This window comes from Aspergillus versicolor (genome assembly GCF_001890125.1).
Source record: "Aspergillus versicolor CBS 583.65 unplaced genomic scaffold ASPVEscaffold_17, whole genome shotgun sequence".
Taxonomy (NCBI): Eukaryota; Fungi; Ascomycota; class Eurotiomycetes; order Eurotiales; family Aspergillaceae; genus Aspergillus; species Aspergillus versicolor.
The window spans coordinates 314,270-329,639 of NW_024467540.1; the positions used below are offsets into that span (position 1 = coordinate 314,270).

General features: G+C 52.7%; 7 protein-coding genes across 7 annotated transcripts; 3 read left to right on the forward strand and 4 right to left on the reverse strand.

Annotated features, from left to right (window-relative positions):
* Positions 1 to 325: 325 nt before the first annotated feature.
* On the forward strand, positions 326 to 1,470 carry ASPVEDRAFT_35007 (uncharacterized protein; the record flags this gene model as incomplete). Its single annotated transcript, XM_040810913.1, has 2 exons — positions 326 to 930; positions 978 to 1,470. The coding sequence occupies 2 exons, from the start codon at positions 326 to 328 to the stop codon at positions 1,468 to 1,470; spliced, it is 1,098 nt and encodes a 365-aa protein (XP_040674641.1).
* A 44-nt stretch (positions 1,471 to 1,514) lies between these two features.
* On the reverse strand, positions 1,515 to 3,649 carry ASPVEDRAFT_156467 (Zn(II)2Cys6 transcription factor; the record flags this gene model as incomplete). The annotated part of the gene is made up of 3 exons (XM_040808524.1): positions 1,515 to 3,363; positions 3,407 to 3,539; positions 3,583 to 3,649. 3 exons carry the CDS (start codon positions 3,647 to 3,649, stop codon positions 1,524 to 1,526), a joined length of 2,040 nt encoding a protein of 679 aa, XP_040674642.1. The 3' UTR covers positions 1,515 to 1,523.
* A 354-nt stretch (positions 3,650 to 4,003) lies between these two features.
* On the forward strand, positions 4,004 to 6,255 carry ASPVEDRAFT_156468 (fungal specific transcription factor domain-containing protein). The gene is made up of 5 exons (XM_040808525.1): positions 4,004 to 4,109; positions 4,162 to 4,924; positions 4,972 to 5,401; positions 5,449 to 5,734; positions 5,779 to 6,255. Exons 2-5 carry the CDS (start codon positions 4,183 to 4,185, stop codon positions 6,202 to 6,204), a joined length of 1,884 nt encoding a protein of 627 aa, XP_040674643.1. The 5' UTR covers positions 4,004 to 4,109; positions 4,162 to 4,182; the 3' UTR covers positions 6,205 to 6,255.
* A 675-nt stretch (positions 6,256 to 6,930) lies between these two features.
* On the reverse strand, positions 6,931 to 9,233 carry cat1 (catalase catB; the record flags this gene model as incomplete). Its single annotated transcript, XM_040818728.1, has 4 exons — positions 6,931 to 8,001; positions 8,048 to 8,212; positions 8,260 to 8,901; positions 8,955 to 9,233. The coding sequence occupies 4 exons, from the start codon at positions 9,231 to 9,233 to the stop codon at positions 6,931 to 6,933; spliced, it is 2,157 nt and encodes a 718-aa protein (XP_040674644.1).
* A 382-nt stretch (positions 9,234 to 9,615) lies between these two features.
* Positions 9,616 to 10,244, reverse strand: ASPVEDRAFT_419317 (uncharacterized protein). The gene is made up of 2 exons (XM_040812465.1): positions 10,205 to 10,244; positions 9,616 to 10,131 (listed from the first exon to the last, which is right to left on the reverse strand). The coding sequence occupies exon 2, from the start codon at positions 10,038 to 10,040 to the stop codon at positions 9,726 to 9,728; it is 315 nt and encodes a 104-aa protein (XP_040674645.1). The 5' UTR covers positions 10,041 to 10,131; positions 10,205 to 10,244; the 3' UTR covers positions 9,616 to 9,725.
* A 132-nt stretch (positions 10,245 to 10,376) lies between these two features.
* Positions 10,377 to 13,635, reverse strand: treA (alpha,alpha-trehalase treA; the record flags this gene model as incomplete). Its single annotated transcript, XM_040818729.1, has 3 exons — positions 10,377 to 11,786; positions 11,834 to 13,570; positions 13,624 to 13,635. The coding sequence occupies 3 exons, from the start codon at positions 13,633 to 13,635 to the stop codon at positions 10,377 to 10,379; spliced, it is 3,159 nt and encodes a 1,052-aa protein (XP_040674646.1).
* Positions 13,636 to 14,312: 677 nt separating this feature from the next.
* On the forward strand, positions 14,313 to 15,172 carry ASPVEDRAFT_419387 (uncharacterized protein). The gene is made up of 2 exons (XM_040812468.1): positions 14,313 to 14,408; positions 14,474 to 15,172. The coding sequence occupies exon 2, from the start codon at positions 14,654 to 14,656 to the stop codon at positions 15,050 to 15,052; it is 399 nt and encodes a 132-aa protein (XP_040674647.1). The 5' UTR covers positions 14,313 to 14,408; positions 14,474 to 14,653; the 3' UTR covers positions 15,053 to 15,172.
* Positions 15,173 to 15,370: the final 198 nt, after the last annotated feature.

The following is a 15,370-nucleotide window of genomic DNA, read 5'->3' on the forward strand; positions in this document are numbered from 1 at the left end:
CCAGCATTGTTCTGCCAGAGCATCGTTGATGCAGGGTCTTCCCCACGGGGACTGTGGAGAGCTCGTCGGCGAAAGCACCGTGCTCCACCAGAGCAACTCCATATGACACTCTCCAGTAGGATTGGCCCAATGCCCGAGCACGACGAAGCTGTTGGAGTATCGGCAAAACCGCCGTCGCGGCACTTTGGCCGTTTCGTGATACCAACACCTTCGCATTATCTCTGTTATAACAGCAGCCATTTCTTACATACACACAGCAGTCGAGGGGTCATCTATTCCATCTATAATCATCTTTTCACAAAGCAATAACTGCTAAACATCCACCATGGTCGGCGCAATAACCAGCCAACCCGCCCCCCGGCGCGCACGCATCGCAATAACACTCGGCGACCCCTCAGGAATCGGCCCAGAACTAATCGCAAAACTCCTCAGCAACGCAGCAAACCGGCAGCGCGCAGATATCGTCCTCCTCGCAGACAAATCCGAGCTCGAGTCCGCCATATCCGACGCCGGGGGCGTGGACATCGCCATCTCGCCCGCTGACATCCCCGGTCCAGACGGAATCCAAGTCCTCGACGATAACAGCGCGACTCACTTCCCCTCGACAAGAAGCCAAGTATCCAAAGCTAGCGGGGGTCGGAGTATGCACCAGCTCCGCCGGGCGCTGAAGCTCGTACAGGCGGGTGAGATTGACGGGATTGTATTCGCGCCCTTGAATAAGAGCTCGCTGAAACTGGCGGGGATGAGCGAGGAGGATGAGTTGCGGTGGTTTGCGAATCAGTTGCAGTTTGATGGCGTGACGAGCGAGATTAATATCGCCGGTGAGCTTTGGACGGCGAGGGTTACCAGTCATATTGGCGTTGAGGATGTGGCGGGGAGGATTACGAAGGAATCTACGCTGAAAGCTATTGAGCTGCTTCATAGATTACGGTATGTTTGAATAAACACGGTTTGTGGATATGTACTGATGCAGGCAGGTGGGAGTCTGGTATCGAGTCCCCCCGTCTCGGCGTGTGTGCCCTAAATCCACATAACGGGGAGAACGGGGCATTCGGACGGCAGGAGATAGAACATATCCGGCCAGCTGTGCAAGAGGCCGTGGAACTCGGGATAAACGTGCAAGGCCCGTTCCCATGCGACACGATATTTCTCAAGAGAGAGCACTTCGACGGTATTGTCACGATGTACCACGACCAGGGCCAGATTGCGATGAAGTTGCTTTCATTTGACGGCGGGGTCACGGTGCAGGGGGGACTGCCGATTCCCGTTGCCACGCCGGCGCATGGGACGGCGTTTGATATTGTAGGGAAGAATCTGGCGGCGGTTACGAGTACGCAGAATGCGTTTGATGTTGCGGTTACGATGGCGGAGAGGAGGGTTCTTAAGGAAGAGGGTCTTGTTCCTGAGAAGCCTGTTACGAATGGCGTGTCTGTAAAGGCAGTTACTGTGCTTAATACGTCGTGTTGCTAGGAATAGATTTATTGTATACAATTTTAGACTTATACGAAGATGGTATATAGCGGTCATAGGAACGACAGCTCAGAATCAACCCCGTCAATGCCAAATAAGAACCCCTCATCGAATCTCCAATCCAGGTCGCCAGTAAGGTCAAACAGATCCTGCTGTCGAGTATCAACTTGCACCGCAGTCCCCTCGTTTACCGCCGTATCAGGGTCCATGGGAGGCAGGTCAACAACCGCTTCTCGCTCAACTCCTCCCGCCATTTGACGCTTCAACATACTCGTACAGCCTGATTGCGAATAAAGCGAATAGAGAAACACGCCCGTTTCCCGCCCCGGGGAAAATCGTTGTAATAGCTCGCCTAGTCCAGTGACAACCTGTCTGACAACATGCCGCTGGCTCGCGTTGTCCGCCACTTGCGACAACACTCGTACCAGGCGTTCAACATTCGTCAAGGCCGTTTTGGTATGAAAATTCAGTCCATGCTCAGCGAGGTCCCTGGGCAGATGCAAGGTATTGCCATCATTGGGGTCTGGCCTCCCAAAAACGACAGCCATCTTCAACAGGAAAGACGCACAGACTGCAACCATTGCATGGACAAAAATAGGAAGACCTATCAAAGCCTTCTGTAGATATAAATCATCCACGATAATCCTCGCCGTACTCATGGCAGTCATAATGGCAATATTAGAAGCCTCCTGTCTATCCCAGTTCATATCGAGACTCGGCGTATCATGAGACGCCTCCCTGGCCGAGATACCACGAAGCGCAACCGAGTTAAGCTGGAAGCGCGCCAGGTGATAATACAGCGCATTTGCCGCAGTTGAAGCCAAACTATCCCGTCGAACCCCAGAATCCCTAGCCGGGTGCTCAAGCCGCCATTGATCAACCGAAATATCAAACTCCTTCAGCCGCTCAAAGTCCTGCCCGCTGAGCTCGAGATCAGGGTCGCACCCATGCATGAAGTATCCACTAGCCAGAATGCGGAAGAGTTTTACCTGCGCCACAAGGCCATGATCACCCTTTGACGACAGGCCGCTGGTGAGGAGTTTCTCGGCGTTACGTATAGCGGCATCTTCATGCATCATGGGCGGACGGCCATACGCAAGTGCAAACTGATGATCACACACGTAAAGGACATACCAGAGTCTAACACGCTCGTATGACTCCAGCGAACCGCGCGCAAACTGTAGCGAGGATTTATGTAGGTTCATCTCGGTGCCGACTCGCACGGCGCGGCTGCAGAGCGCCCAGCTCAGACTTGTGAGGTAGAATGCCCCGATACATAGCGCACGAATTACATCCAGGTTCTGGCAGCGCAGTAGACACGACCCTCGCATGAGCGATACGAATGCCCCGTACGTGGAGTGGAGGGACTGTTCGCGGTTTGGAATATGCAGGGCCGCTACGGTGAGGACCACCGCCACCAGGAACGACGAGGACTGTCTTGCCTCGCGCAGGGACTTGTGTGAGCAGAGCATCCCGTCCCAGAGAAGTGGGTTTATGTGTGTTCGGTAATGGTCGAAGAGGAATTCTGCTTCGGACACTGGGAGGACTCCCTGGGTGATGAAGTCGGGTCCGTTGACGTCGGCGGGATCGACGCGGATCAGTTGCGAGTTGTTTGGGTCTGTGAGATTGTATAGATTGTTCATGGGTAGAGGAACAAGATCTGAATCATCTTGGTGTCTGCGGAGACCAGCTGAAGGGCCTTCAGGGGTGAAGTTGTCCGCCGATTCGGAGTGGACGGTGCTCGGAGAGACTTGCCTGGCTGCATTATCTGGTGGCTGTCGCATGGATATTGTATTATCAGGGACTGTAATACTTTTCAAATTGTTATGATGCAGTAGTTTCTCAACAGTGTCACTGAGCCGGCTTATTGTCGCTGCAGTTTGTGTCTTCCACCTACGACGGTTAGACAGGATATATATCAGGCTTGGTCACCTACGCGGCGTCTTCATCTATAAACTTCTGGGCAAAATTGTGAGGAACGCATTGCACTCCGCTTCTCAGGCATTTGTTACATTCTGCTCGACCAGGCTGCACAAAGCATTTGATCTTGTGCTTCTTACATTCGGCACCTGCTTGATTAGCAACGCCACACCAAGTCTGCTGTGAACTTACAAGCCCGAGTAAGCCGCGGCTTTTCATTAGGCGATGCGCCTAGTCTTGGTCGTTTACTACCGTTCATTCTGCAGGATAAGCAGCCTGGACGAATACACCCATCTTTGAACGGCGGATCTGCCGACTTTATGCGGGGGCCTCGGCAAAACCACCGATCTGCTGGCATCAGTCAAGTCGGGGATGCTCCGGTATTGGCCAATGGTGGAATGAAGTTGGAGCTCCTTGCAGGCTTACTATCCTAGTGAGAACCTTGACTTTAACTGCTTTGACTGCTTTGCTGATTTGCTGCTATATAGCCGGACTAAAGCTTCCCGAATAGGAAATTTCATTCCGACGTCGGAGTTCATCACGTGCAGCGAAAGCCATCTGCAGACAGCTCCCATCTCAGGATTCTCTCTTTCAACTCTTCATTGATGTATCGGCGGAACGGAAAGCGCATCTCGTGCGAGCCGTGTCGGATATCCAAAGTCCGGTGCGACCATGCTACCCCGGTCTGTGCACGATGCCAGACTCGGGCACCGGAGAAGGTTCCCACCCAGAAGACACAATGTATATATAACATACACTAACTAAATGAAGTGCTTCTATCACCCAGCTCCGATGACCAGGAAGAAGTCAGACTTCAGACCATACCGAGCTGAGAAACAACCAAGCACAGCGGCAACTCGAGCAAAGGCTCAGGCCAACCCCCAGAACCAGAAGCCGGACGGAGATGTCGTGTCTGACCCTGCGCCATCGAGCTACCTGGGATTCTTTAGCACGCTTTCACTATGCCAGACGTTATGGCCTGTTGCGACTCCGAGATGGTCAATACCCCCAGAGGACAAGCTCTCCAAGTTCAAGGCCGTCGAGCCACCATTGCGAAAAGTCATGGCCTACTCTCAGCGTCTAGAAACCATCGTTCGCCAATATCGTGATGAGATGCATTTCATCGCCATTCCTCACCCTCTCCTCTTTGACCCAGTCCTGCTATTTCTCCAGGAGCTCGGAACCAGGTCTGACCAAGAAGCTTTTGCAAAGAACCTCTTGAAGACGGCAAAAGGTAACCTACGTCGCAGACCGACACCATTGACCCCTGAATTGGGGTTCTCCGAATTCCTAGGAATTTTCAGTACGGACCATGTTAGACTGGAATTCCTAAGTCTCGTATTCTCTCTCTGCGGGCTTGCCTCCCTCTATGCAGATGTTGACGGCTTTGACGCAACGGCATTCGCGACGGAAATGTATAATGCCAGTAAATACTGCTTGAAGATAAGTCGTTCACATAACCAGCTGAACGATATAACCGTATGGTCTAGTTATATCAACACGATGTTCTTGTCCAGCTTGTTTGGAAATGCCAGTACGTCCCTCTCCCGCACTCATAAGGATCCTAGGCTGATATCTCAGGTGATATGGCATACCACTGGTTCAATGAATTTGTCTCCGAGTTGTTTATCCTTGGACTCCATCGACTGGCTTCTTCACCTCCGGATGGCCCCTTCTTCATTCTCGAGACGCGAAAGCGCATCTTTGCCATGGCAGTTGTAGAGGACAAAAGCATCTCTACGTTACTTGGAAGGCCACCGCGGATCGATAGCAGGTTCTGTGATCTGACAATCCCGTTCGACCTGGACGATGAAGAGGTAGTACTTAACGGTAATCAAATAAAGGCCGCGTTGAATGCGCTCGATGCCGATGGGTGGAAATGCAATAGAGAGACAGGCCATCTTCGACCAGCAGTCCTGGTCCGACTTCGCTATCGCCATTCTCTTCTTCAGGAACGTGTGCTTGGTTTATGGATGACGGAAAGACAGGGGACCTTTTCTGAGACGTTGCAGTACGTCGGTCTTCCACTATCAGTATCTATCACACTAACAAACCCAGTGAGGTGTACGAGGAATACGAAAAGGGCAAGACACGCATTCCACCCCAGTATCGATATAGCGGCGACATATGGAACAACTCCAGTCCATGGCTATGCGTAGCACGCCTAATCGCAGACCTGACCTATCTCTACAGCGGCTTCCTGCTAGACCGAATGCTACTACAATCATCCCAAGTACCGCCCACCCGCCTGCTGGACAAATCGGCCGAGCTACTTTCCGGTGCTCTGGAGTTCGTCCAGCGCCAGTCTTGCCATCCAGAACTCGGTGGACGATACCCATGGCTGGTATGTACTTAGCCCATTACTGATATCAAGTTAACCTCTTCCAGTTTCTATATTACAGCCTCCCAGGAGCTGGCACACTCGCAACAGAACTCCACCAAAGCACGCTGAGCAGAGTACCTATCCAGATATCTGTCCCTGTTTCTAAAGTTGTTCGTGATCTGAGCGTCCTCCTCTCGTACTTCGAACGCGAGCGACTACCCGATAGACCAGACTTCCAAGTGTGTACTCACATAGGGAAGATGATCGGTGCGTTGCTGGACGATACCCTAAATAGAGGTCTCCCGGATTCAACTCAACTACAACACCAACATCAAACCCCAGAACGGCCGGAATTGTCTGGTACAATTCCACACGAGGGACTTGATGGCTTGAACCTGGCAGACTCTATGGCTAGTCAAGCGTTTCTGAGCTGGTTTGACGAGTTGATCTGGGACTATCCAACCATTGATCTAGATCCAGATGCTTTATAGGACCGCAGTAGACATTTCCATCCACATATTTGTATAATTCCTGAAATCGTTGGACAACACTCTACACTGTACACGACAAAATATTCTACTAGCCGCATACTCCTACCCCTTTTCAGGATGCTCTCTAACAATCCTCCACCGAATCTTTTTTCCGGGCTATTGACGCGAGTCAGCTTTCCAAACAGCAAAAGAAATTATGACACATAACGCCACCAAAACCGTCTTCCCCGCAGATCATCACGTAGCCAAGAACCCGTTGCATGATTCCTTTTACATTCGGTGCACATACAGTGTGGAGTTCGGAGCGATCCCCGGCCGAAACTTCGCTTGCAGCGAAGCATCCCCGCATTTGCTCCCTACCTCCAGACTACACCGCGTATAGCTGACGTGACTATCCTTTTGCGATATTCATGGACTACGCCAGATAGGGTATCCTGCGCCGGAGTATCTTCGGGCTTGGCTGGATTCTATATATAAACCAGGCGGTGTGATGAAACAGGCCGTGCAGTGTAACAAGACCAGTATCAATTGGTGGCTTGCGTGTCACTGTGATTAAAGGAGCTATTGCACGCCATCTCGACAGGGATCACAATCTTGGGAACTTTAAAAACCATCGCCAAGGTTGTTATCTATCAACAAAAATCACCAGGACTGGCGCAACAATTAAAATACAAAATGGATCATCAATATTAATCTGGATAGAAGCCTCCAGTAACGTTGCGACATCTACTCATCCGAGTCAAGGGCGAACCGGTCCAAGAAGCGGAACACCGTCAATCCCTCCTCGAGATCGCTCACAAAATTGGAGTTGACGCTCTCGGCAGCGTATACACCATCATCCTTCTGGTCGATGCTAGCGCTTTTCAGGGCAGCAGAGCTGCTACCTAGAGCAGCAACGGGCTTGCCCCATCGGAAGGCATCGGTCAGGATCTGGAGTGGACGGCCGGCAGGGTAAAGCGTCGAGCTGGCGCTGGTGGTCGAGTTGAAAAGCTTCTCAGTGCCGGGAGCAGCGACGATAGCATCGAATTGGATGGCATCAGAGGCCGAGTACGTCTGGTTAACACCTTCAACGAGGCGTTCGGCGACAACAACGACATCCACACCCTCGGAAATCTCGTTGGACAAGGCTGTGGCAGCGTTGAGCGACTGCTCCGCATCGACAGAGGCAAGCACAGCAACCTTCAGCCCAGCCAGGGTCTGGAGTCTGTGACCGAAGGCTCCGACACCGACGGTTGTGTTGTCATGGTAGTAGGTCTGGTCCGGCTCGGGCGCATCAACACCAATTGCGCGCGCGACACGAGTAGCCAAGTCGTTCGAGATACGGTTCAGCTGGATGATCACGTTCTTCTTGACAACCTCGCTTTTCACGTTGGCGTTCTCAAACCGAATCGCATTGACAACGAACTGCTTCTCCGCAGGAACAAGGGAGTTGTAGAAGAGACGGGGCTGCGACCAGACATCCTCAAATGTAGAGCTCTTCACGCGCACAAGGTTTCCGTTGGCCTTGCGGTCAGGCGCGGTAAAGAAGCCGCGACCCACTGTTTGGTTCGCTTGCTTGGGGGAGTTATTGTTCAAAGTGTTGGGGCTGTAGGCGTTGGGGTTGAGCGGAATGAACATCTGGCCGGCGCCGTCGCGGTTGTTGTTGTGAACAGGAACGCGAGGCTGGTTGATCGGAAGTTGCTCAAAGTTAGGGCCGCCGTTGCGGTTGAGCTGCGTGTCGAGGTACGAGAAGAGACGGCCTTGGAGGAGAGGGTCCTCGGTGAAGTCGACGCCGCGGACGATGTGGCCGGGTTGGAACTACAACAATTAGAAAGCGAAATCACGTAGGAACTGTTGGACATACCATGACCTGCTCAGTCTCGGCAAAGTAGTTGCGAGGGTTGCGGTTGAGAGTCATCTTGCCAATCTTGGTCAAGGGGACGTACTCCTCAGGGACGAGCTTGGTCGGGTCAAACAGATCGAAACCGAAGCGCAATTGATCTTCCTCGTCCATTACTTGCACGGCAAGCTATCTGGTCAGCCATTCATCCAATAATATTCAAGATCAGTACATACCTCCCACTCAGGGAAGCGCCCTGCCTCGATTGACTCATACAGATCCTGGCGCATGTAGTCGGGGTTCTTGCCGGAGATCTGCTGCGCCTCCTCCCAGACTAGACCGGCCTTGCCCTGAAGGGTCTTCCAATGGAACTTGACAAGCTTGGAAGAGCCGTCATCGGTGACAAATCGGAAGGTATGCACCCCGAAGCCATCAACGTGACGGAATGAGCGGGGGATGCCATTGCCAGACATGGCCCACAGGAGAGTGTGCATCGTGCTCGGCTGCTGGCTGAAGAAGTCCCAAGCGGCATCATGGGCAGTCGCGGCCTGTGGAATCTCGTTGTTCCCGCTGGGCTTAACAGAGTGGATCAGGTCAGGGAATTGAATCGCATCCTGAATGAAAAAAATAGGGATGTTGTTGCCGACGATATCCAAGTTGCCCTCGTCAGTGTAGAACCGCGTCGCGAAACCATGGACATCACGAGCAAGATCAGAGCTGCCCCGACTACCTGCAACAGTGGAGAAGCGAACGAAAACAGGAGTCTCCTTGCCCTTGCTCGACAGGAAAGAAGCCGCAGTGATGTTGGAGTAGTCGCCGTACGAAGTAAACACACCGTGGGCACCTGTACCACGAGCGTGCACTGCGCGTTCGGGAACCTGTACACATCAGCGACTAGAACTGTTTATTCCTCAATTGAACGCAAACGCACCCGCTCATGGTCGAATCGCTGAATCTTCTGGCGGAAGATAAAATCTTCCAACAAAGTTGACCCTCGCTCACCAGCCTTTAGACTTTGCTGGTCTTCAATCGGTCCTCCCACATCAGATGTCAGGTAAGAATCGGAATCATCGAAGTAGTACCCGGACAGGAACTCCTCAGTCGCCTCAGTCGCATCAGGGTTCGTGTCACGTCGTTGCAAGCCGCCGTCCATGTACGGACAGACTGCATGGGCAACGCCAAAAAGGCCCACGAGACCGAGGGCGCGCATCCTGGGTGTAATGATAAATAAGAATGACAGAAGGGTGGGAATGCCTTTTGGGTCCGCAGAGAGGGGGTCTCGCATTCCAACCGGCCTGCAGCGCGAGCAATGCTATTTATACCTGGTTCTCGGCCGTCCGATCGCCTCGCGAGTGGGATGTGAGAACATGCAGGAACATGACGGGTCCACAGACACAGAAGGCACGGACTCCATCGGCTTATTTCATCAGCGAGGTCTGGAAGGGGCAAACAGATTGAGACAATTTCTCCACGAGCAGGCATAGCAAGACGTCACAGTAATTGGCAGAGTGAGGGCTCGGCGGCATGACTCCGTACGGTTAAGCAGGCGCATGCCGAGCAGTCGATCTGCTTGGCCATCAGTAATAATGGGCTGATTAGTGGCAGAGCAAACAGTATACTCTGCAGGTCGAGGCCACAGGTGCTTGGTAATCGGAGCGTCTCTTGCCCCGTCTGGCCTGCATCTCCACCGCGCTGTTGGGCCTCACCTTGGCATCTCAGCTAACAACAACGGTCTGAGGCAAGCGGCAGGAATCTGACGTCGACGATTGGTGTGACAACCAGTGACTGTGTGACGCCCGACATCCCCCCTGCGCTCGGAGGAACCAATTAATGGCTGCGGATTTGTCGCGTTTCCTGCTCCACCGCGCTGTCGGAGGGCGAGCATTGCTGGGCGGCCGCCGGCGTGGGCAGCGTGGGAGCTTTCGACCGGAGTCCGTCCAAGCGAAATAACAACAGGACAACAAAAGCAGCGATCGACAAGTTGTTGCTGCTTGACTGGCAATTCGAGACAGATCATCTATGGGGCATGTGTTTGCGCATGATGGAGACTCGTGGACGTTAATTTGTGCGATACAGGAGAAAAACTGGGGAAATCCGTCTTGGGGGTCCTTTTCATAAAATTCGTCAGTCAGCAGCAAATCCACTGGATCGGCTCTATCTACGTGAAGCGATTAGAAAAACCGTCTGTTCCAGGCTGTTATGGCCCGCTGTGGAGCGCAGGATGAATAACATCCTCGATCTCGGCCTTTGGGCGCCACGAAACCCAAATATGCCCATCGAGGTTTGAACTTTGAAGAATATATTATGAGTATTCAATTATTGATGCTATATTGGAGGTGCATTTCTGATCTTCTCACAGTATTGGCACTCGTTTGATGTGTCTTTGGGCTTTTCCCGGAGTTGGTCCGAGGATCGCCCATTCCCCCACGGTCGCGCCCGTCTGCTCGTCGCCATCTGCAAGGGCCTGGTTTCCTGATATCACAAGGGTGGCGTACCGACTGACTGGGACATGTTCGTCGAGCTGGAGGGTGGTCGCGTTCCCCACAGGAAGCTTGATCTCATTCGCATCCGCGGCATCCGCGTTGTACGGCTGCGACTGCTCGATGTTTGTCAGTTCCGCTACAACCCGCACATTGGGGCCAGGAGATCTCAAAGCCGAAGCCGGGTTCTGCAACGGAGTATCGTGGAAAATGACAGTGGCATTCACCGGTGGTGCCTCCGCCCATTCAAAGTGGAACCCCCATGCCTCGGTCTGCGACAGATCCATCATCAATCCCATGTTAACAGTAACTGAGCTGGCATTGGATGACGTCGGCTGCCAGCGGGTCGATGTGGCACCGTCGACAACCGATATTGGGAACTGCCCTTGCTCAAAACTATCGGTGGAGAAGACAGGACTGCACTGGATGAGGTTGTCCTCGATGGTGTTCACTGTGCCAATCTGTCGGTTGGGAACAGTAAGAGGCCCACGGGCAGGAAGCTGGTGTAGTGTCGCATTTTCAACGAGACCAACATAAACTGGGATTGTGGCATTCGCGAATCTACGGTCAGCGGTGTCAAGCGGGGGCTCTTGTGCGCGTTGGACGACAGTGTGCGTGTAGTTGGACTGGGCCGATATTGGCCATCCACGCCAGTAGAAGGTCCGATATTTCACGTACGGAACCTGGGGTGGGAGGTTCGGCTCAATGTGGATCGCATCATCAGGTAATAGTCGAAGCCCAAGATAGCCGAATAAGACAACCTGGTTGGCGCCCCCATGGCCAGTCAAGAACGGATAGGCCGGGTGTGTGCCCCCATTAATGTCGGCATTGTCCAGCATCTGTTCAGAGAGTTGGAAGAACGGGGCCCGTGCATATGGAGCGTAGGAGTACTGGTGATAGGTGTACGCTGAACAACCGGAAGGAGAGACAGCGCCAGCGACGATGGAGAAAATGGCCCATGTCATGGCAGGCCCGTCTGCGGATTGTCGGTTCGCATAGTAGTCCAAGTCCGTTAGAGCAGTTTCCGCGGTGTAGTTGTCGTACACAAGCGGATAAGTTACCAGTACGATATCCGCCTGCTTGACTGCAGCAGTTCCATTCATTGTCGTGTACTCCATCGTCACCCCATTCTCCCTCAGCAGCAGCACATCGTCCGATATCTCGGCCCATGTCTCGTTCGTCTCAATGTCGAATTGCTTGCGGAATTGATTGGCATACTGGAGAGTTTCAGATATCATCGCCATAGTAAACCCTCCGGCGTCAATCTCATTGGCGTATTCATCCTGCAGGAGTTAGTAACAGAAGCCACAATCGAGGGAGAATATCTTACAGGGTCCGTCATGTTAGTCAACGTCCAGGCGCTTCCGTTGCGCTCCACTATGCTAGCATATAGTGAAGCAACAGAGTCGTAGATGGGCAGATGCTGCTCGCGGAAAGTATCCGTATCACCGCTCGTCACCCACTGGTATATCAATGACAGCCCAATGTCGCCGTTCAAATGATACTGGTAATCCCAGCAGGCCCCTGTTCCAGTGCAATTACCGAAGCGACCACTTGTCCAGGGGTATATGGCAGCCGACGGATCAATATGTGTCGCATTCTTTGACCCGCTGTAAGTCGTCTCGATATTTCTCTTCGCCTGGGGGTACAGTTTCGTCCGGAAATTCGTCACAGCTTGGGCTGCTTCGGGATGAGATGCTACGAGACCAGGTTGCATCCAAACGTCGGCGTCCCAGAAAATCATGCCAGCATATGAATCCGAGACCAATCCACCCACCGCAAGACTGTTCACGTTAAGTGGCGCGTTTGCTGCCTTACGGATGGCATTCTTCCCAACAGTGTTTTGCAGGAGGTAATACGTATTCGTCACGGCAATGATCGCGGAGTTGATGATGTTATCGTCGTCTGGGAGCCTTCCTGTGGCGGGGTTGACGAAACGGTCGACGGAATTCTCGTGCAGGATAGTTGCCCATTCCCTAACGTGCGATTGTAGGGAACGACGGTATCCAGAACCCAGTGCTTGAGATGCTGCTTGCTTTGCGGTCGTCTGAGGGTCCGTGAAAGCATCCGTTGATGCAGCACCAACGAACTTGGTAATGCGAACCGTCTGGTTCGCGACAAATTTTACATCAACCGCCTGCGCAATCGACGACTCGTTGGTGCTCACGTATGACTTTCCGGTTACGCGTCGGCGAGACGATAAGTCAACGCCTTCGGAGCCGGTGATGTTCGCGTAAAAGTAAGCAGAAACATCGGGGATCCCCCACGGGCGGACAGCTGAAAATATGGCGCCATCGTCTTCCCCGGACTCGACAAAATCAGTACGCACAGCGGAGTATCCATCCAAGACATTGGCAACACTGGCCTGGACGTTCTTGGAAGGAGTAATCTCCATGTCCACCACTGCATGGTTAACATCCAATTTGTTTGCGAAAAGTCGATACTTGATCGCGTATGAGCCTTTGTCGCCTGCTGGAGTCCAGTTATACGCCCATGACAGAACACCAGCTTTGAAATCAAAGCTAGACTGGAAGTCGCTAAGTGTCTGGCTGTCCACGGTCGAATCGAGATAGTCGTCACCTCCCAGGTCAAGAATAAGTCCACTCCAGTGAGGCACACCACTAATCACACTTTCACCACCGTACTGGTTTATCCACGGGAAGTTGGATCCGTTGGTTTCCGCCTGCAGGTCATAAAATCCAGAAATAGTCGCGAATGATTGCCGTCGCGAATATAGTGGCCAGCCGTTAATCACATCATCAGCGACAGGGACGTCAAGCTCGAAAAATGGGCCAACGCTGGAAACACTGATGCCGAAGTAGCCATTCGCAACTGAGCCGCGCGATTGGTAGTGGCCTTGGTCGAGAGTGTTCGTGGTCAAAATCCATTGGTCTTCGTCCCACGTTACCCCGGGGAACATGGTCTGATAGGTGTTGTTAGACTGTTTGATCTGCTGGCTTCCATCATGATGCCTCATGCAATTCTCAATACGCGCATTGGGGTGGTTCGAAAGGCCTGCGCCCTCTGTAGCAAGTTGGAGCAGCAGAGGCAGCCACGTCGACAGAGACTGCCGAAATATATATTAGCAATCGTCTCAGAGTCACCTGGTGCAAGACCTACTTTGAAGCGCATCTTGAAAACGCCTTCTAGGAGCCCCGTGCAAAACACTTCCGATATGAACTTTTTCAGGGCGCCGCCGGGAAACTGGGGATTGGTGGTAGAAATACTTTGGCACGGTGACATTGTGGCAACCAGACCCGTTGACGTTCCTTCCTCGTATCCAAGATCAGCAACAGGGAAGAAGATCTCTGGGACGCTGACGGACGCCCAGACCCCAGAACCCCACAGAGATTGGGGAAGCCGAAGGAACAATGCAACTTCAGAGGGGTTCAACTCCCACTGACGTTTTGGCTTTCACTGAACCATCGTTTGGCAGCGGGGTATCTCCAGCCACAGAAGCAGGAAGCCGCATCGTGATTGGAGGCGGTGTCCTTAGAAGCAGCCACGCGCGGAGCGCCGTTTGTTCATCATAATATGGACAGTGGATGACGTTACAATTTTCGATGCCAATGGATTCATCCGGAACAGGCGGAAATTGACGAGGGACGAGCAAGTCACCAAATGACTGCAGTGGTTGTGGAGGTTAAGGTTCGTGAAGAAGACTGGAAGAAGACTATGTTCCACAATTAGCCCGACAATTCAGCGAGAATTTCGGACAGACCCCAAAGCTGCAGGATTGAACCCCGGACTTGCTGTCAACACGGGCACCGATCGGCTTCCAACGCACCTCGGTCGAGTGTTGCTGGAGACACAGAATCGGATCCGAAATCGGGACAGTATGGGCCCGAGAGCCGGGGCTGGATATCGGTGACACCATTAAGAACTTGGCTGTTGACATGCTTAAGGTATTGGGAGATAAGCTTGCTCTGAAATAAGATGCTAAATCTGGTCTGACGAGCGACTGATGAAGATGGCGATGGAGATGAAGCCGAAGGTGAAAGAGTTGAGAGGAAAGCGGCCTCAGGCATCAGACCGCGATCTCGCGTCATAAACAACACAACTCTCTGCAACTTCTGGCAACCCCAGTGAGCGCGGAGGAAAACTTTATCTTCAAACACGAATATCAAGGAAGTTCCATTAACTACAACCAATGGATAGACCGTTTCTTTCTGTCGCGATATACCGGCCTCGCTATGGCAACTTCCAGCACTGGGCTCTCCATCTCCACACTGGCTCTGAGGATCTAGTTTTCGAGGTCGACGGAGAACATCCCGCGTTTACAAAAGCTACTTCAGCCGGCAAACCGAGCGACAATGAGTCCTTTATCGAGTCGTTGTATGTAGGGGAAATTGGGATCCCCGACATCCCCACGGTCAAAACGATCGTCGACCAGGCGAGAGTGGACAATGAGACGCTAGAATGGGACTGCCAAGACTACGTGCTGGAGATACTTGAGGCTTGTGAGATTGAGGCAGTGCTCGAGGAGGAAGATCCTGATTATGCAGAGGTCAAGAAGATTCTACGGCGAAGACGGGGTCCAACACTGTGACAAGATTACATCGCCTGGGCGATTTCGATGACTGCGAGAACTGACACAGAGATGACATGCCATTGCCTTGGTATCTTCTGTTTCATCCTACTGTATCACGAGGGTTCTTCATTGCTGTCAGCTACGCGAGTTATTGCACGACGCCTTCCGTCGGGTAAGACCAAGCTTGGCCTCTACGATTTATGCATCAAACCCGTGCGGCATTGAGTGTCGGTTGATTCCCCTGGTCGAGGCCCAGGTATGCCGGGTATTTCGAAGTCCACGGCCTTACCCTGTTGTATCGCCTCTCCGGATTCGCACTGTAGTCATCGGCTGGTT